Below are 14,874 nucleotides of genomic sequence, written 5' to 3'. Positions count from 1 at the left end.
CCTAGTCAGCTGCACTGTAATAGGGGAAACAAGAGTACTATGTAATAATTGAACCTCAGTTTCAAAAACAAATCTTTCCCAGAAGTGCTACCATTTGGCATCAAGAACAATAGTAAGAACTGTATGATGAACACAGATGAACTTTCCTATAAAACATAGACCATAAAAGCTAATCTGTTTCAAAGGGCCATTCATGTTATAATTCCAAATTTGTAATGTATTCCTTCAAAAGTTTAAGACACATGATTCTCTTTTTTAAAAACTGGGGCAGGAGGTCGTCATGTTTACACTAAAAGGTGTAAAAACCGGAAAAGAGGTACAAGCAAAGCGTTTATTGTCTCGAGTCTAGACAAACTCTTCTGTGCCATCCTCTCCTCAGATGGTGACTTTATTACAGATTAGAAGGTGCCACAGGTGTGATAGCACAGCTCTTTAATCACTGCTACTTGGGAGGCAGTGGGAGGAAAGGTAAAGACAAGGTCAGCCTGGGCTACATATAACCCTGACTGGAAAGTGAATGAATGCAATTTTGCTTTGTTTTTTAAGGTTGGGGATATCGTTCAGTGGCAGAATGTTTAGCATGTGTGAGTCCATAGGTTCAATCCCCAATATACCTACATACAATGAAACATGCTGTCATGCTTCATTCCTAACAGTTTTTGAAAATGCACCAAAGATGGTTTTCTCTTTTCCTGTGCTGTGTTCTATTATTATTGTTGTTGTTGTTATTATTATTATTATTATTATTTTAATTCACATTTTACACTGCCCAGGCAGGCATTTGAATTCCTGAGCTGAAATGATCATCCTGCCTCAGCCAAGTAGCTATTTAGCGTGTGCCACCACACCTGGGTGGTTAAGAGTTCATTCAGTGTGTTGTGTGTTTAACTTACTCGGAACTGTCTTCCCTTGCTTTCTTTGTTCATAAAGGTGGAATTAAGATGTGGTTCCTAATTTAAGTAAAGTGTGGAGAATACATCAATGGAAATAGGTAATAAAGTGAAACTACTCACAGGGTAAAGAATTGGTGAATACCATAGTGAGTACAGTTAATTGGTATTAGCAAATGGCTGAAATTGAAGCAATAGCAGTCAAACACTGGTAGTAGCTATATACTAAAGTGATGGCAAGTGTGGGCCAAAGACATGGATTGGAGAAAATAGGTTGTTCCTCTCCAAGAAAGTGTACTGACTGAAGGAGGAGAGGAAGACCAAGCCTGTTGCCAATTATATTAGAGATTGGGTAGAAGAAAATGAAAGCAAAAGGTTGGCAAGGAACTAATGAGGGAAATTAGAAATGGCAGCATTTTCAAATTCAAGGAAAAGTTGTTTGAAGAAGTGATAAAAGAAGGAATGGGGAAAATTAAAACTGAAAAAGCAGATTTTTTGATTTGGCATGGAACCCATTCTTAGGAATATGAAAGGGGGAATAATATTTCCTGAAGGTGACCCCATCCTCTTCTCCAGAATCTGAACAAGTCATCTTACATATCAAGGTGTGTATGTGGGGGGTAAGGTTTGGGTTGAACTTGGTAATCAGGGACATAAAATTGTGACAGCCTGTGTTATCTGGGTGTGCCCAAGTCATCACCAGGGTTCTTAAGGTGGAAGAGGAAGTTTCAGAACACCGGTGAAAAAGCCTGGGTCGGCTACTGATGATTCTGAAGACAGGGTGGTGTTACCTTTCTTGTCACTGTGACAAACTGTGACCTGCCAAGAGGGACAGGGAGGAAGTGTTTACTCTGGCTCACATTTGAGATGTCCAGCCCATCGTGGTGCCACAGGCATGTGAGGAGAGGGGTCATGAGGCATCTCATCCACACCCAGAAGGCAGAGAAGGTGGGGCCAGAAACCAGAGCCGGGTGACAACACCTGTGCACTAGAGACCCATTTCCTCCAGGTCTGGTTGGAGGCTGATGGTTTCAGGGACAGAAGTGAACAGATAATAGATTTCCCCCCTCTTTGAGTAACAGGCCAGTTGTTACCATAGCAACACAAAATGGAAACTATTAATAGCCAAGTCCTTGTGTGTCTAATACTATTGTACTTTTCTGTGTATTCCTTATAAAATGAATTTAATTCTCATGATTATCTGATGTAGACACACACTGTTCTACAAATGGAGACTGTAAGGCCGGGAGAGTCTAGTTGTCCAAGGTCACACCAGGGCAGAGTAGAACAGAAATGGACGAGATCTTTTACAGTTGTGTCAACTGTGAGCTTTCTATTCTTTCTGAAAAATTGCAATTGAGAAGTATAGAACCTTTAGATGACTAATATAAGGAACATTACCGTACTTGCTTAGATTAAAAAATTGTTGCCTAACCTAGAAGCTCTTTGCAATTGATAGCTGCTGGGAAAGAGATCCGTTTTCTCCAGCTGACACCAACCACAAGAGTAGCTGGCTAACACAAAACAAGACACCATGTTTTCTGTGTGCTTTTCGTCATGATTTGGTTTGGTATATTTTTGTTGTTGTCTAATTGAGATTTTGGTCGGTTTTGTTTTTGTTTTGAGAAATAACATGAAGTTGGGTGGGTAGGAAAGTGGGAGCTCAGAAGACTTGGGGGAGATGAGAATATAATCAGAATGTATGAAAAGTTATAAATAATAAAAGAAGTACACACTGACCACAGTTTTTGTTTCTCCATTTGTGTGTGTGTATGTTGTGTGTGTGTGTGGTGCAGTGGATGGAATCCTTTGGAAGTCATAGGCGTCATATTTCTTCAATCTTATTTTTTAAATAATCGTATACTGTATAGAAATCCTTTGAGGTATTTACCTGCACGGGACTCATATTAAAGAGAAGACGAGAGAGCATAGTTGATGTGTACAAGAGTCAAGTTAAGTACCTACTAATTAGTTTTACGAAAGAAGCTGCTGTGGTAGATTATATTTTGCCTATTGTTTAGATAACCGCAGAAGTAACATGCAATGGGCCTCTTGTAAACCTGTGTGGTTATTAATTTGCATCTAATGGACATCATTTGACCGAGGACTCCAACGATTCTCAACTTCGTGCTTCACGCGTGTGCGGTGACTGCACTTTAAGCTAATTCCTATAAACCTAGCGGTAACGGTGCAAGAGGAAGCGAGGGAGGCGGGACCCGGAAGGAGGAGTGGTGGCAGGAGGCGGCCTGTGGCCCGCGGCCCGGTGGATGCTGGGAACTGTAGTTCTGCGTCGCCAAGGAATTCCTGAGCAGGGCCCGGGGAAAGCCTGACTGGCTCCCTGAAGCCTCCGGGGCGGCTTCGCCGGGGACGCACTTCCGCGACCGCGGAGGGAGACGCGGCGCGAGTCCGCTCCGAGTGGGCGAGCGGGATGCTCGGGCCGTGAGGAGACGGTAAGTGTGTTCAGGAACGCTCCCGTTTCGGCGTCCCTTGCAAGTTGTCGCGGGTGTGTGAGAGACGGCGAGGCGGCGGGGAGCCGGCTGCGGAGGTATCTGATGGAGCCTGAGAGCATTTCCATCCCTTCAGAGGAGTGGGGAATGCGGGGCCGCGTTGCTGGGGTAGCTGAGGGCCGGGAGCGGGTGGGCGGCGGTGTGAGGCGCGAGCTGCAAGTTGCTATTTTGGGGCGAGCAGCTGCGGCGGCCGGTTGTGTAACGCCGAGCTGCGGGCGGGCGAGCGGGCGAGCGGTCCCCACGCCCCGGCGGGGTGGGCTGGCGGCGGGCGCGTCCCATTGGCTGTGCGCGGCCGCCCCTTTCCCTGCTCGGCCTCGCGGGTTCTCCTGAGGACGCGGCTCCGCGAGAGGGGAGGGGTGGGGGCTGGAGGGCGAGCGAGATGGCTTTGCTGCCCCCACCCCCACCCCCAGCGCTCTGTGCTGGAAAAGGGCCAGTCTCCAAGTGATGGTACCGCCACCCTAGGTGTCATCACCGTGAAAGGTCACCCAGGGGTCCTGGTGGTGTTAGGGATTGTAAAGTGATCACACTTGGCAACAGTTGAAGAATCATACATGGGAGGTGGGGAACCTTGACCAGAGTCAGCACTCAGGCAGGCCACATCCTGCCTAATTACTTTAATAACACCAGCGACAAATGCCCCAGTCCAAGGCAGCTCGCAGGCCTTTATGAGTTTCACTCATCCTACCTGTTTGAGTTAAATATTACTTAAAGAGGAAGCCACTCCTGTTTAGAGATAGAAAACACATCTTGAAATGGCAGGTTGAGCCAGGGGAGATAGCATAAGGCATAAAGAACACTCCGGTTGCAAATTTTAGAATGAGCAGTGCACATCAGTTTTATCTGGTTTTATTGTGAGTACCGTTTTTTAAACATTTTAGAAAACACTGCATTTCTTTTAATTCCAAGACAACTGTATAGTGTTTTTATCATTCTGGTTATTTCATGATAGTCATGAACTGGATCTTGGAAAAAATAATCCATTAATTTTTTTTCATAGATTTCTAAGCAGTGAAGTGGTTTTCATTTTTAGCCTTAATTATCCAGAAGTTTCTAATCACAAAGTAAGAGTTATTTTTCTTTCGGGGCTCATATGTAACAGTGAATGTAAGGATAGGTCATCTATATTTTTGTTGTTTTGTTTCCTTTTTAGTGGGTGCTGGCGTTTGAACCTAGGGCCCTCTACATGATGGGAGAGCATCCTAGCACTGAGCTAACCTTAAACTGTGTTATTGAAAAGTTTATTGCCTGCCTGTTTTGCTGTAGCATTTTATTAGGTTTAGATGATTACTAATTTTTTTCTGCTTCTGTAAGAATTAAAATAGAATTTTTAGAGACGTGCTGTAATAATTTGGAGCATTTCCTGTTTTAGTAGGCCCAGAGTATCTCTACTTTATGTGCAGCTGTGCACCTGTTTCTTTTAAGTTGGATAAGCCGATTTTGGAGGATTGGGTACACTAAGAGGTGAGTGTCCTTTGGTTATATAACATTTCCCTTTATCTGCTGACTGTTGGGAGCAGTGCTTTTCTTCTCTTTCTTCATCAACAGGGTAACAGTATAGGACCCTTTTGGTACAGTGATTGATGATTACGGTTTCCAAGAAAACCAAAATTACAGGTAGAAGGGATGGCCAGTGTTAACATCAAGAATTAAATTAGTGGCTGTGAGACATACATTCTTTGAAGTGATTCATTGGAATTGCCACTGAAAAGATTATAATGGGTTTGTGAATTCCTAAAGCTCTTAGCCACTATTTCTGTATCAGCCTTCCTTGAACTCTCTTCAAAACCAGAGAAAATATCCTTTGAAAATATTTTTTATTCAAAATTGTATCATTGATAAAATGTGTCTACCAAATGTTCTTCTGTGAAAGTCATTTTGACACAGGTGACAGATATGAAGTGCTGTTTTGGAACAGAGTATTTGATTTGGTCAGTAACCACTCCAAAAATAAACCTGTCATTATTGCCAGATAAACGTTTTTGGTTTTCCTTTACAAAATTAGAGAGACTTTTGGGCCTTAAGGAGCAGAAAACAAGCAATCTAGAAACAGCCTGAGTGTTTCCAAGAATAGGATGTGGTGACTTGTCCCAAATAAAATGAAATGAAATGACTAGAACTTGCACTAAACCAATTTATGGTTTTGTCTGTATCCCAGCTAGATACATATGGACAGCCATGTGTTTATTCCTTCAGTTAGCGCGCTCCTGTGTGCCAGTAGTAAGCACAATGAACAAAGCAGGGATCTCTGGCCTGAAATTCCATCTGTTGAGAAAGAACAGTACGGAAATAAGGAGTCATGAGCATTGTCACCGCTTCGGAAGAGAGAATAAAGAAAAAGTAAAACAGTGCTGTTCACATCATGCAGCCAGGGATGGGGAAGACCATGGAACAGAAAGGGAGATGGTTAGGCAGGTCTCCCAAGCAGATGACCCCAATATCAGTTAACAAAGAATGGGGTGGGGCTAAGAAAATTCTTAGAGGGTTGGAGAGCTGGTTTAGCAGTTTAGAGTACTTGCTGCTCTTCCAGAGGACCTGGTTTGGTTCCCGACACCCAGATGTGGTTCACAACCATCTATAACTTCAGTTTCAGAGGAGCTGATACCCTCTTTTGGTCTTCTCAGACACTGTGTGCATGCAGAAAAAACATCCATACACATGAAATATAAATCTTAAAAAGAAGTTTGGAGGATTAACGTGTGGTCAAGCTCTTAATTAAATTAAAAAGTAGAGAATTTGGAAAGGTGGTTATATAGACAGGTTTATAAGGTGAGAGAGGCCGAGTAAGAGCTGTGAGTTGAAGTAAAAGCCCGCTGGTATGCACTGTGGAAGGTGGGAGGCTTTTAGAGTCTTTAGTGTTCAGGAAATGGGAAGCTACTGAGTGGAAAGAAACGAAGTGACAGATTTGCATCTCAAGATTTTTCTGAGCCGGGCGTTGGTGGCCCACGCCTTTAATCCCAGCACTCGGGAGGCAGAGGCAAGTAGATTTCTGTGAGTTCGAGACCAGCCTGGTCTACAAGAGCTAGTTCCAGGACAGGCTCCAAAGCCATAGAGAAACCCTGTCTCGGGGGAAAAAAAAAAAAAAAAAAAATCTGGATATAGAACTGATTGACAAAGCACAAGAGTAGAAGTCTTTTTATCTTCTCACACATGAGTAAGTCATAATCTGGAAGACAGCAGTATTTTTCTAATTTTAAAAGTAAATATATCCTTTCCCCATCACCCTATAAAACATTATCTTCGAGTTCAATGAGACATCAAATTATAGATAGGTAGAGTTAATAACAGGATAAAACATGAGATGTCCAAAGGAAGTTGTAAGATGGTAAGCATTAATTTCAGCATGGGGGTGGGGGTTGAACCTGAAGATTTGAGATTACTAATGTCCTCCTTCTGAAACACATTTCATGGTGTCTTTGTTGACTGTATAAAACTGTTAGTCTTTGTAGCACCATAGCCAGTTCAGAGAACTGATGCAGAAGTCACATTGTCTTGAAGCAGGGTGTAGTTAAATACTCTTGAGTATTGAAATGAATGTTGGTCTGTCCATATTCATTAATATTGTTTGTCTGTAGGCGAAGGATTACAGGAAAGTATTAATAAAGCTACATACACTGATCCTGTTCCTCATTGCCTTTGGGTTGCAGGAATCGGTAGTACAGGACACTGTTGGGAGAGATAACTAATTACTTTGAAATTGTAAGTATCTGTTCCTACCTCTGGAAGCAAGAATGAAATTGTGATTGAATTAAGAGTTTGAGAGGATTAGCTGAAGGAGTCTTGAAGCTTTAAAGAAACAGGAATAATCTTCTCATTGCTCAGTATTTATCTAACCCGGGGCAATAACTTTTTAATAAAAGGTTTACTGACTTATGTTGTTTAATATATAACAATAATTACTTAATACATAGCAATTATACAATTGATTAACCACCAGTATTTGGAGTTTGCATGGAACAGTGTATTTTCATTAGCAACTAGACCAATGATCTTTTGTCCTTTCAGGGTATTTTCCATGTGTCACACACTGCAGATACTTATTGAGCAAGTGACTTCTAAGTCATGGCCATTTCTTTGTGTAGCCCACACTTGTGAACTGCTTTGCATGGGCTTATTCATATAACCCTAGAATGACTTGTGTGGCAGGCACTATCAAGTGGCTTAGCGTATGTGGGGAAACAGGTTTTTTAAACCTGTTTAAAAACAACTGGAACTGAGTTCTGGAGCTTGGCCTCATCAGGCATTCCCAATGCAAGCATTCTCAAATCTGCACCAAAGTGTTGATTCTTTGTTGCTAAAATTAAGCAAGAGAGGTGGATTTTTTTTTTTTATTTGCATGAAAGCTAAACTGTAGTTTGCCATTTTATTCTGAAAATTTTCTGGAACAGTTACAACTTCTGATATTGACAGAAGGCAATGTAACAAGTAGTAGCTAATTATGGGAAAACTTAGAAGTACTCTTGTTTACTTTGAAAATCTAATTCAAGGCCATTTCATGGCCAAGCTCTGTTTTCATAGTATATACACTTAATTATGTATTATTGTTTGAATACACAGGCATAGAATTTTTGTTAGTAAAACTATTCTTAATTTATGTCTGTATAACATATGCACATAGCACTGTTTTCTAAAGAACATTGTGCTTGCTCACTGAAACATGTACTAACCTAGTTTCTTAGCATTTCATCATGGTTATCTTCCTGGGAGTGTTCCTGTACCATCTCAGTAGAGAATACTTGTTTCTGGAAAAGATGATGGATTCTGTGAACATCATGATACTGTATCAGAAATAAAAGTTACTCTCAACTTCACCCCTTCCTAGCTTTGAGCAACAACAGAAGTAATGTAGCCCTGAAAGTTGTCTGCTCTGTTGCCTCCTGGTGGAAAATATATTTGAGTGGTGCTCTGAGGAGCATTGCAAACTCAAAAAAAAAAAAAAAATTAAATTCGAATCAGATACTGGTTTACATAGTTACTCATACACAAGAAAAGAATACAGCGAGAGAAAGGCCTGGCTGTTGTTTCTGTTACAATAGCATTAGCAGAGATAGGTTTTGTACTTTCAGAGTACATTTATCATCCACAAACATTAATAGCTTTATAGCCACCAAGTGCTAGAGATTGCCCTGAAAAGCATTTGGACCAGATTGAATCAGCCACAAAGTAGATAAACAGAAACCCCAGGGCTTTTGTTCTCCTGTTTGTCTGATTTCACTGGAAAGAGCCCATTTCACCTCTAGTAATTTCCTGGTATGCCAAAATTATAGCAGTGAGGTGAATTTGCTTTTCTTACATTTAGCATTCATTCAGCAAATGTCGTTTAAACGACTGTGGTGTGCCGAGTGCTGAGCACTGGTCCAGCACAAAGGCAGTAACTGAGTATTCATCCCAAACAGCAACTTCACACAGTGCGTTTAGTTTTCTTTCTTTCTTCTTTTTTTTTTTTTTTTTTTTTGGTTTTGTTTTTTTTTGGTTTTTCGAGACAGGGTTTCTCTGAGGCTTTGGAGGCTGTCTAGCTCTTGTAGACCAAGCTGGTCTTGAACACAGAGATCCTCCTGCCTCTGCCTCCCGAGTGCTGGGATTAAAGGCATGCACCACCAACGCCCGGCTAGTGCATCAGTTTTCTAAGCACTTGACCTTACATGAGCACATTGGATCCCTGGGGGGCAAACCTGTCAGGTAGACACTGAATTCTTATAAGGAATAAAGGCCCAGGGAATGTCTTGTCAGTCAGCTCCTAACAGCCTGCTGTCCTGCCAGGCTTTCTCATTCCTTTGTGGGCCACTCACCTGCTGCCCAAGTCTCACTTTGCATCGGCTTGAGCACTTATGCTCAATCTGTAGGCTTGTAGCCAGCTATTAGTTATTGAGTGCTCTAGTCCTTGTTATAATTTGAAGTATTTGTGCTTAAGGTCCCCTTTTTCACTGTACACCTGATAGAGAAAGTGATCCATATATGTATGTTGAATGAGTATTAACCAAAAATTTTAGGTGTGATGTTGCTGTACTTAATTATGAAGAAAAATGATGATGGCTAAAGATTTTAGTTGCTGTGTGACACAGTGATGACAAGGTGTGTGTGTGTGCACCTGATCCGGGACATGTGTGTTGATGTACATTCATGTTGTACAGTGAGAAAACAGAAGTTTCCATCTTTTTCTCTTCTTTCTTTTGGGAGGGGTGGGGGTGAGGTAGGATCTGGTTTAGGACTCACTATAGAGAGCAGGCTGGCCTCAGACTTACTGCAGTCATCCTGCCTCAGAAGTGCTAGGATTATAGGCATGAGCCAGCAAACTCTGCACAAGTGCCCTCTACACTATCACTTCGCTGGTTGGGGGCAGCTCTAGCTGTGCTCGCCTGCTCTGCCTAATTTGCCCTCTGTGTGTCACCCCTAGTCTGACCGCACTGCTCAAGCCTACCTGCCATGGGCTGCCGAGATGTCCACGCAGCCACAGTCCTCTCTTTCCTGTGTGGTATTGCCTCTGTAGCAGGCCTCTTCGCAGGGACTCTGCTTCCCAACTGGAGGAAATTGCGACTGATCACATTCAACAGAAATGAGAAGAACCTGACTATTTACACAGGCCTGTGGGTAAAGTGTGCCCGGTACGATGGAAGCAGTGACTGCTTGATGTACGACCATACTTGGTACTTATCAGTTGACCAGCTGGACCTGCGTGTCCTCCAGTTTGCCCTGCCACTCAGCATCCTCATCGCAATGGGTGCCTTGCTACTCTGCTTGATTGGAATGTGTAACACGGCCTTCAAGTCTTCAGTGCCTAACATCAAACTGGCCAAGTGTCTGGTCAATAGTGCAGGCTGCCACCTGGTGGCTGGACTCCTGTTTTTCCTGGCAGGCACTGTGAGCCTCTCGCCATCCATCTGGGCCATCTTTTACAACACTCATCTCAACAAGAAGTTTGAGCCAGTCTTTACCTTTGACTATGCAGTGTTTGTCACTATTGCTAGCTCAGGTGGTCTGTTTATGACTGCTCTTCTTCTGTTCATTTGGTATTGTGCATGCAAATCTTTGTCCTCTCCTTTCTGGCAACCACTTTACTCTCATCCTCCCAGTATGCACACTTACTCACAGCCCTATTCATCACGTTCCCGCCTCTCTGCCATTGAAATAGACATCCCAGTAGTTTCACATAGCACTTAACAGAGATATAATTAATTGTTAAAAGTATGTGTCATAGCCTCACAGTCCCCTGCGTAAAGAGCCTTTTTGGACCTGTATACATTTTTCCTTCGTTCTTGACTAGTCAGTGGAGCCAAATTTGTATATCTTGGTAGAATGAAATGCTGCTAGATTTTCTGAGGTACATATTACATTCTTCTAAATGTGAATCATTCCTTTTATCTTGCTTCTACTACTAGAGGGGTCTTTAGCCTCCTTGTACATGTCTGATGAAGTACGTGAACAGGCCTGTGATAGCAGTTGAGGTGATGAAAACAGCATGTTAAGTGCTGTTTGATCCTTACCGATTTTTCAGATTCTGTATTGTCCGATGACTTCAACTGAAAAGAGCAGTTTCAAATACAAGGAACTTCAGTCAGATAAGGATTGCAGTTTGCCTCCAGAACTCTGCCAGCCTGAGGGTATAATTTTGTTCTCTCTTGGGACTACTTGACTGGGCATCAGTATACTGAAGATTACTATCTTCTACCTCATTTCAGAAAAGTAAAATGAATTTAAATGATGTCAGAGTAAGGCTATGTAACCATATTTAAATATGGTTAACATTTAACTTCTTTTGGTCTTCAGACAGGTTCTTGCTGTGTATCCCTGGCTGGCCTAGAATTCACTCTGTAGATCAATCAGGCTGCCCTCCAACTTCCCGCCATTCTCCTGTCTGCCTCATGAGCACTGGTTATAGACATGCCCAACTTCATCTAGCACACCATAACTGTTAGTTACTAATTATATGTTTGGAGTTAAAATGTGCCAAGTGACAGGTTGGAGCAAGAAATCCTTTCCAGATAGCCATGCCCTATACCAACTGTTGAAGCCAAGTCATAGGGTACAGAAGCCTGTTCTCAATGACAGCACAAAAGATTCATTTAAGTAATGACTGATACAAATGTGTTCAGCTTGACTGTTCAGTTCGGGCTTCATCACTGGCTACTTGTCCTTCAGTGTTTAGGTCTGCCTAACACTCGAGTAAGTGCTTTAGAGGATACACAGAAAGGAGGATGTAGCTACATCTGGGTAGAAATTTTGATCTAATACACACCAAACTGATAAGTGATAGCCAGCAAAAAGGCTGCCTTTACTGGCAGCTTGTGAACTTGTCAAGCATTGATCCAGGAAGATAGCCCCCTGAGACATGCCTTCCTGGCACAGACAGCCTATGGTACAGCAGCAGCAATATCCTGGACACTATAAAGTCACTTGAGTTAGTTTCCTCTCATAGTTTCCAAGCTGTAATAACAGTTTCAGATCATGAGAATGGGCAAGATAGCCAAGAGATGAAATTGTACCTTTTCTACCTCTGAAATTAAGGTGATACATTAAAGAGAGACATTTTAAAAATGTCTCCTCTGATGTGTTATCAAATGGATGAAACCATGTTAATACTAAAGTAACACTTTGACACTGAGAGCTGTTGGGTCTTAACTCTTAGGGGTTTGAGCTGCTCATTAATTGGTATAATTTCCAGCAGTATGTTTATTAAGGATTGTGGTATTGATTTTTACAAGCGGCTGATTTTATGGTAAACAGTTCATGATGCCTCTTTTGCAAATCCCAGTATTTCTATAGAGATATGTAGTACTTTCCCCTAAGTCCAACATTACTTTATATACGCAAGTAAATCCGGTTGTATAATTTTTAAATGCTGTTCATACATAGCATGCACACTATGGTTTTTTTTTTTTTAATTATAGCTTATAATCTTTTTCACCTCTGGGTCTTCTCATTCATAGATAAAGCTGAGTGTTGATCATTCCAAGACAATGGCAGCTGGAATTTTGAGATTAATATTAGTTTTTTTCCCCTTTGTTAGTTAATCTTGGTTTTTCTCCCACTAAACTTTTGTTCAAAAGGATCAAGAATTCCACTATCCCTTGGTTTTAGTATAAAATAGAGTTAAAAGTAGGGTCAGGTGTGGTGGCCTTTGATGTTAATTCTAGTACTTGGGAGGCAGAGACAGGTGCATCTCTCAGGACATCCTGGACTCCATAGTAAGTTCCAAGCCAGTCTGAGCTACATAGTGAGACCCTGTCTCAAAAATAAATAAATAAATAAAAATGAAATAAAAAAAGAAGAAAAAGAAAGAAAGCAGCCTCAGCGATGAGAATACAAGACAGTTTGCAGCACACAGGGTTGTAACTACAAATGTTAAGCTTTCTTAGGAAAGTCTTTTGGCATCATCATCTATAGCCTCCAATTAGTATTTATTATGATTTCACTCAGGAAGAGAAACAGCTGTTTCTGTATTATCTTTTTAGCATTCCAGAATTGGCATAAATGACTATTTTTTAATGCCATCAAAGGAAAGCATGCATTTACAATCCTTTTGAGTCACTTGAGCACTCCTGGGCTATTTTTGAGATGGGGTGGATAACTTCTTTTCTTTTGTTGTTTAAAAGCTGTTAATTTCAAAGGCCTCCTAAGGAGCCAGCTTGGCAGATAACCTCAAGTGTGAGATGGTACACCAGAATTGTGTTACCCAGCTTCAGAGAAGAATAAATCCACTCTGCTTGTATATATGCCCTATGGTGGATAGTATGTGCTGTAAACCACAAGGTAAAAACCTCAGTGACTGTGATGTGCTGCCTCGTGTTTATTAAAAGATGTATTTTTACAAGTTTGTCTCTGTTCTTTTCTCAGCTGTAAGGTAAAATATTTTGAGAAATGTCTTTCAAGTGTATGTCAGTGAAAATAAGGTACTCCTAAAGACTGTGGACTGGGATCTAAGAGAACTAAGGAACCGCTGTGATACAAGGAGTCATTGGTGGATCTCGTTCTCTATTTACAGAATAAAGTTGGCAGAATTCTCTTCATCAGTCAACTTCTGTGTGTAGGCTCATGATTGGGAATCCTAAGTATTTAGGTAGGGGCATCTTTCCCCAATCAAAGGAAAAGGGTTTCTGGAAAGTATCTAACTTTTTAAAGCCTGTGATGAGCTTTTATGTTGGAATTACAGCCATCTGGCACCATTCCAGACATGAATTCCCCACTGAAACTCATGGTTTTATTATGGACTCTTTGGTGGCAGAACCATATGTTACACCAGAAATCAGAAGCAGCTTCAAATTGAGCATCCAAACTAATGATACCAATGCGTAGGAATCCAGATTTGCTGTAGATTTGCTGAAGGTGATCAAATGCTAGAGAATCTTTTTTTTTTTTCCTTACCAAATCATGAGTCTGGGTTTTAGCCAGAATAAGAATATACCTCATTTGCATTCATTATCAAGATATGCATAGGGCCTCTTGAAAAACAGCTATTTCAAATGTGTTGAGGCAAGAAAAATGCAAAATGGAGTCAGCACACCTGCCATAAGAAAGAAAATGCTCTGAGAGCCATGAAAGTGCATTCAGTTACACAGCAGCCAACTCAGGGAACTCTCATTAGGCAATTCTGAAACACTAAGCCTTGAAATGAGTAATAACAGTGAGGGGCTTGTTAGCCCACTGAGTTTAGTAAGCTGTGTGATCATACTGATAGAAATGACAACAGACGTCACTTCTTACAGTTTAAAAAAAGGTATAGAAAAAAATCATTGATAAATACATCAGTAGGCCACCAGCATTTTTAAATGGGGTTCTTCTCTTCCCCAGTGCTTTTACTTATTTATTTATTTATTTATTTATTTATTTATTTATTACGTATATGAATATCTTGCCTGTTAACCACTTGCATGCCTGGAGCCTTCAGAAGCCAGAAGATGTCAAGATGTCAGATCCCTGGAACTGGAGTTACAGATAGTTGTGAGCTACCACATGGGTGCTGGGAATCCAACAAGGGTCCCCTGGAAAAACAATCAGTGTTCTTAACTGCTGAGTCTCTAGTCCAGCCCCTGCCATATGATTTTCTTGCCTGCATTTATAGAAAATAAACTTGTGAAATGGAAAGGCCAAGAGACTGCCACAAGACCTGGCAGCCCTCTGGGGTAGGCAGGTGCCTGGAAAGCTCACCTTGTCCTTTGTGAGCTCCAACTATGCAAACCAGGCTGATGTTTAACTCGCAGAGACCCACCTACCTCTGCTTCCCGGCTGTTGGGAATAAAGTGTGTTACTACACCAGGCTTCTGGCTGCTCCTTTACTAGCTCAAAGGTATCAGTGAAGTGCTGGTGCCAGGAAGTGGTCCCTGAGAACCAGCTGTACACATTGCTTCCCAGTACATTGAGGAGTGACAGTTTGGTAGCTTGGAATTGGTCACAGCAGGAGCATCTGTGCCCCTGAAGTTACCAAATACTGCAAGTCATGCTGACAGCTGGTTATTGAGCGTTTACCAGCATACACCTGCCCAGAA

The 14,874-nt window shown here is 41.7% G+C and overlaps 1 protein-coding gene across 5 annotated transcripts; it reads left to right on the top strand.

Annotated features, from left to right (window-relative positions):
- The first annotated feature begins 3,200 nt into the window (after positions 1-3,200).
- Positions 3,201-13,254, top strand: Cldn12 (claudin 12). Of its 5 annotated transcripts, none has more exons than XM_027391580.2 (4): positions 3,201-3,340; positions 4,767-4,858; positions 7,042-7,093; positions 9,789-13,202. In XM_027391580.2, the coding sequence occupies exon 4, from the start codon at positions 9,818-9,820 to the stop codon at positions 10,550-10,552; it is 735 nt and encodes a 244-aa protein (XP_027247381.1). In that variant the 5' UTR covers positions 3,201-3,340; positions 4,767-4,858; positions 7,042-7,093; positions 9,789-9,817; the 3' UTR covers positions 10,553-13,202. The 5 variants fall into 5 exon arrangements, with proteins under 5 accessions (XP_027247381.1, XP_027247383.1, XP_027247382.1 ...); XM_027391581.2 differs by having other exon boundaries at positions 3,203-3,340; positions 4,770-4,858; XM_035450369.1 differs by lacking the exon at positions 3,201-3,340 and adding an exon at positions 3,856-3,877 and having other exon boundaries at positions 4,770-4,858; positions 9,789-13,254.
- The last annotated feature ends 1,620 nt before the right edge of the window (positions 13,255-14,874 follow it).

The sequence above is a fragment of the Cricetulus griseus genome (assembly GCF_003668045.3).
Source record: "Cricetulus griseus strain 17A/GY chromosome 1 unlocalized genomic scaffold, alternate assembly CriGri-PICRH-1.0 chr1_0, whole genome shotgun sequence".
NCBI lineage: Eukaryota > Metazoa > Chordata > Mammalia > Rodentia > Cricetidae > Cricetulus > Cricetulus griseus.
Note: the sequence above shows the minus strand (reverse complement) of the source record. Positions and strands in the feature narration are given on the sequence as shown.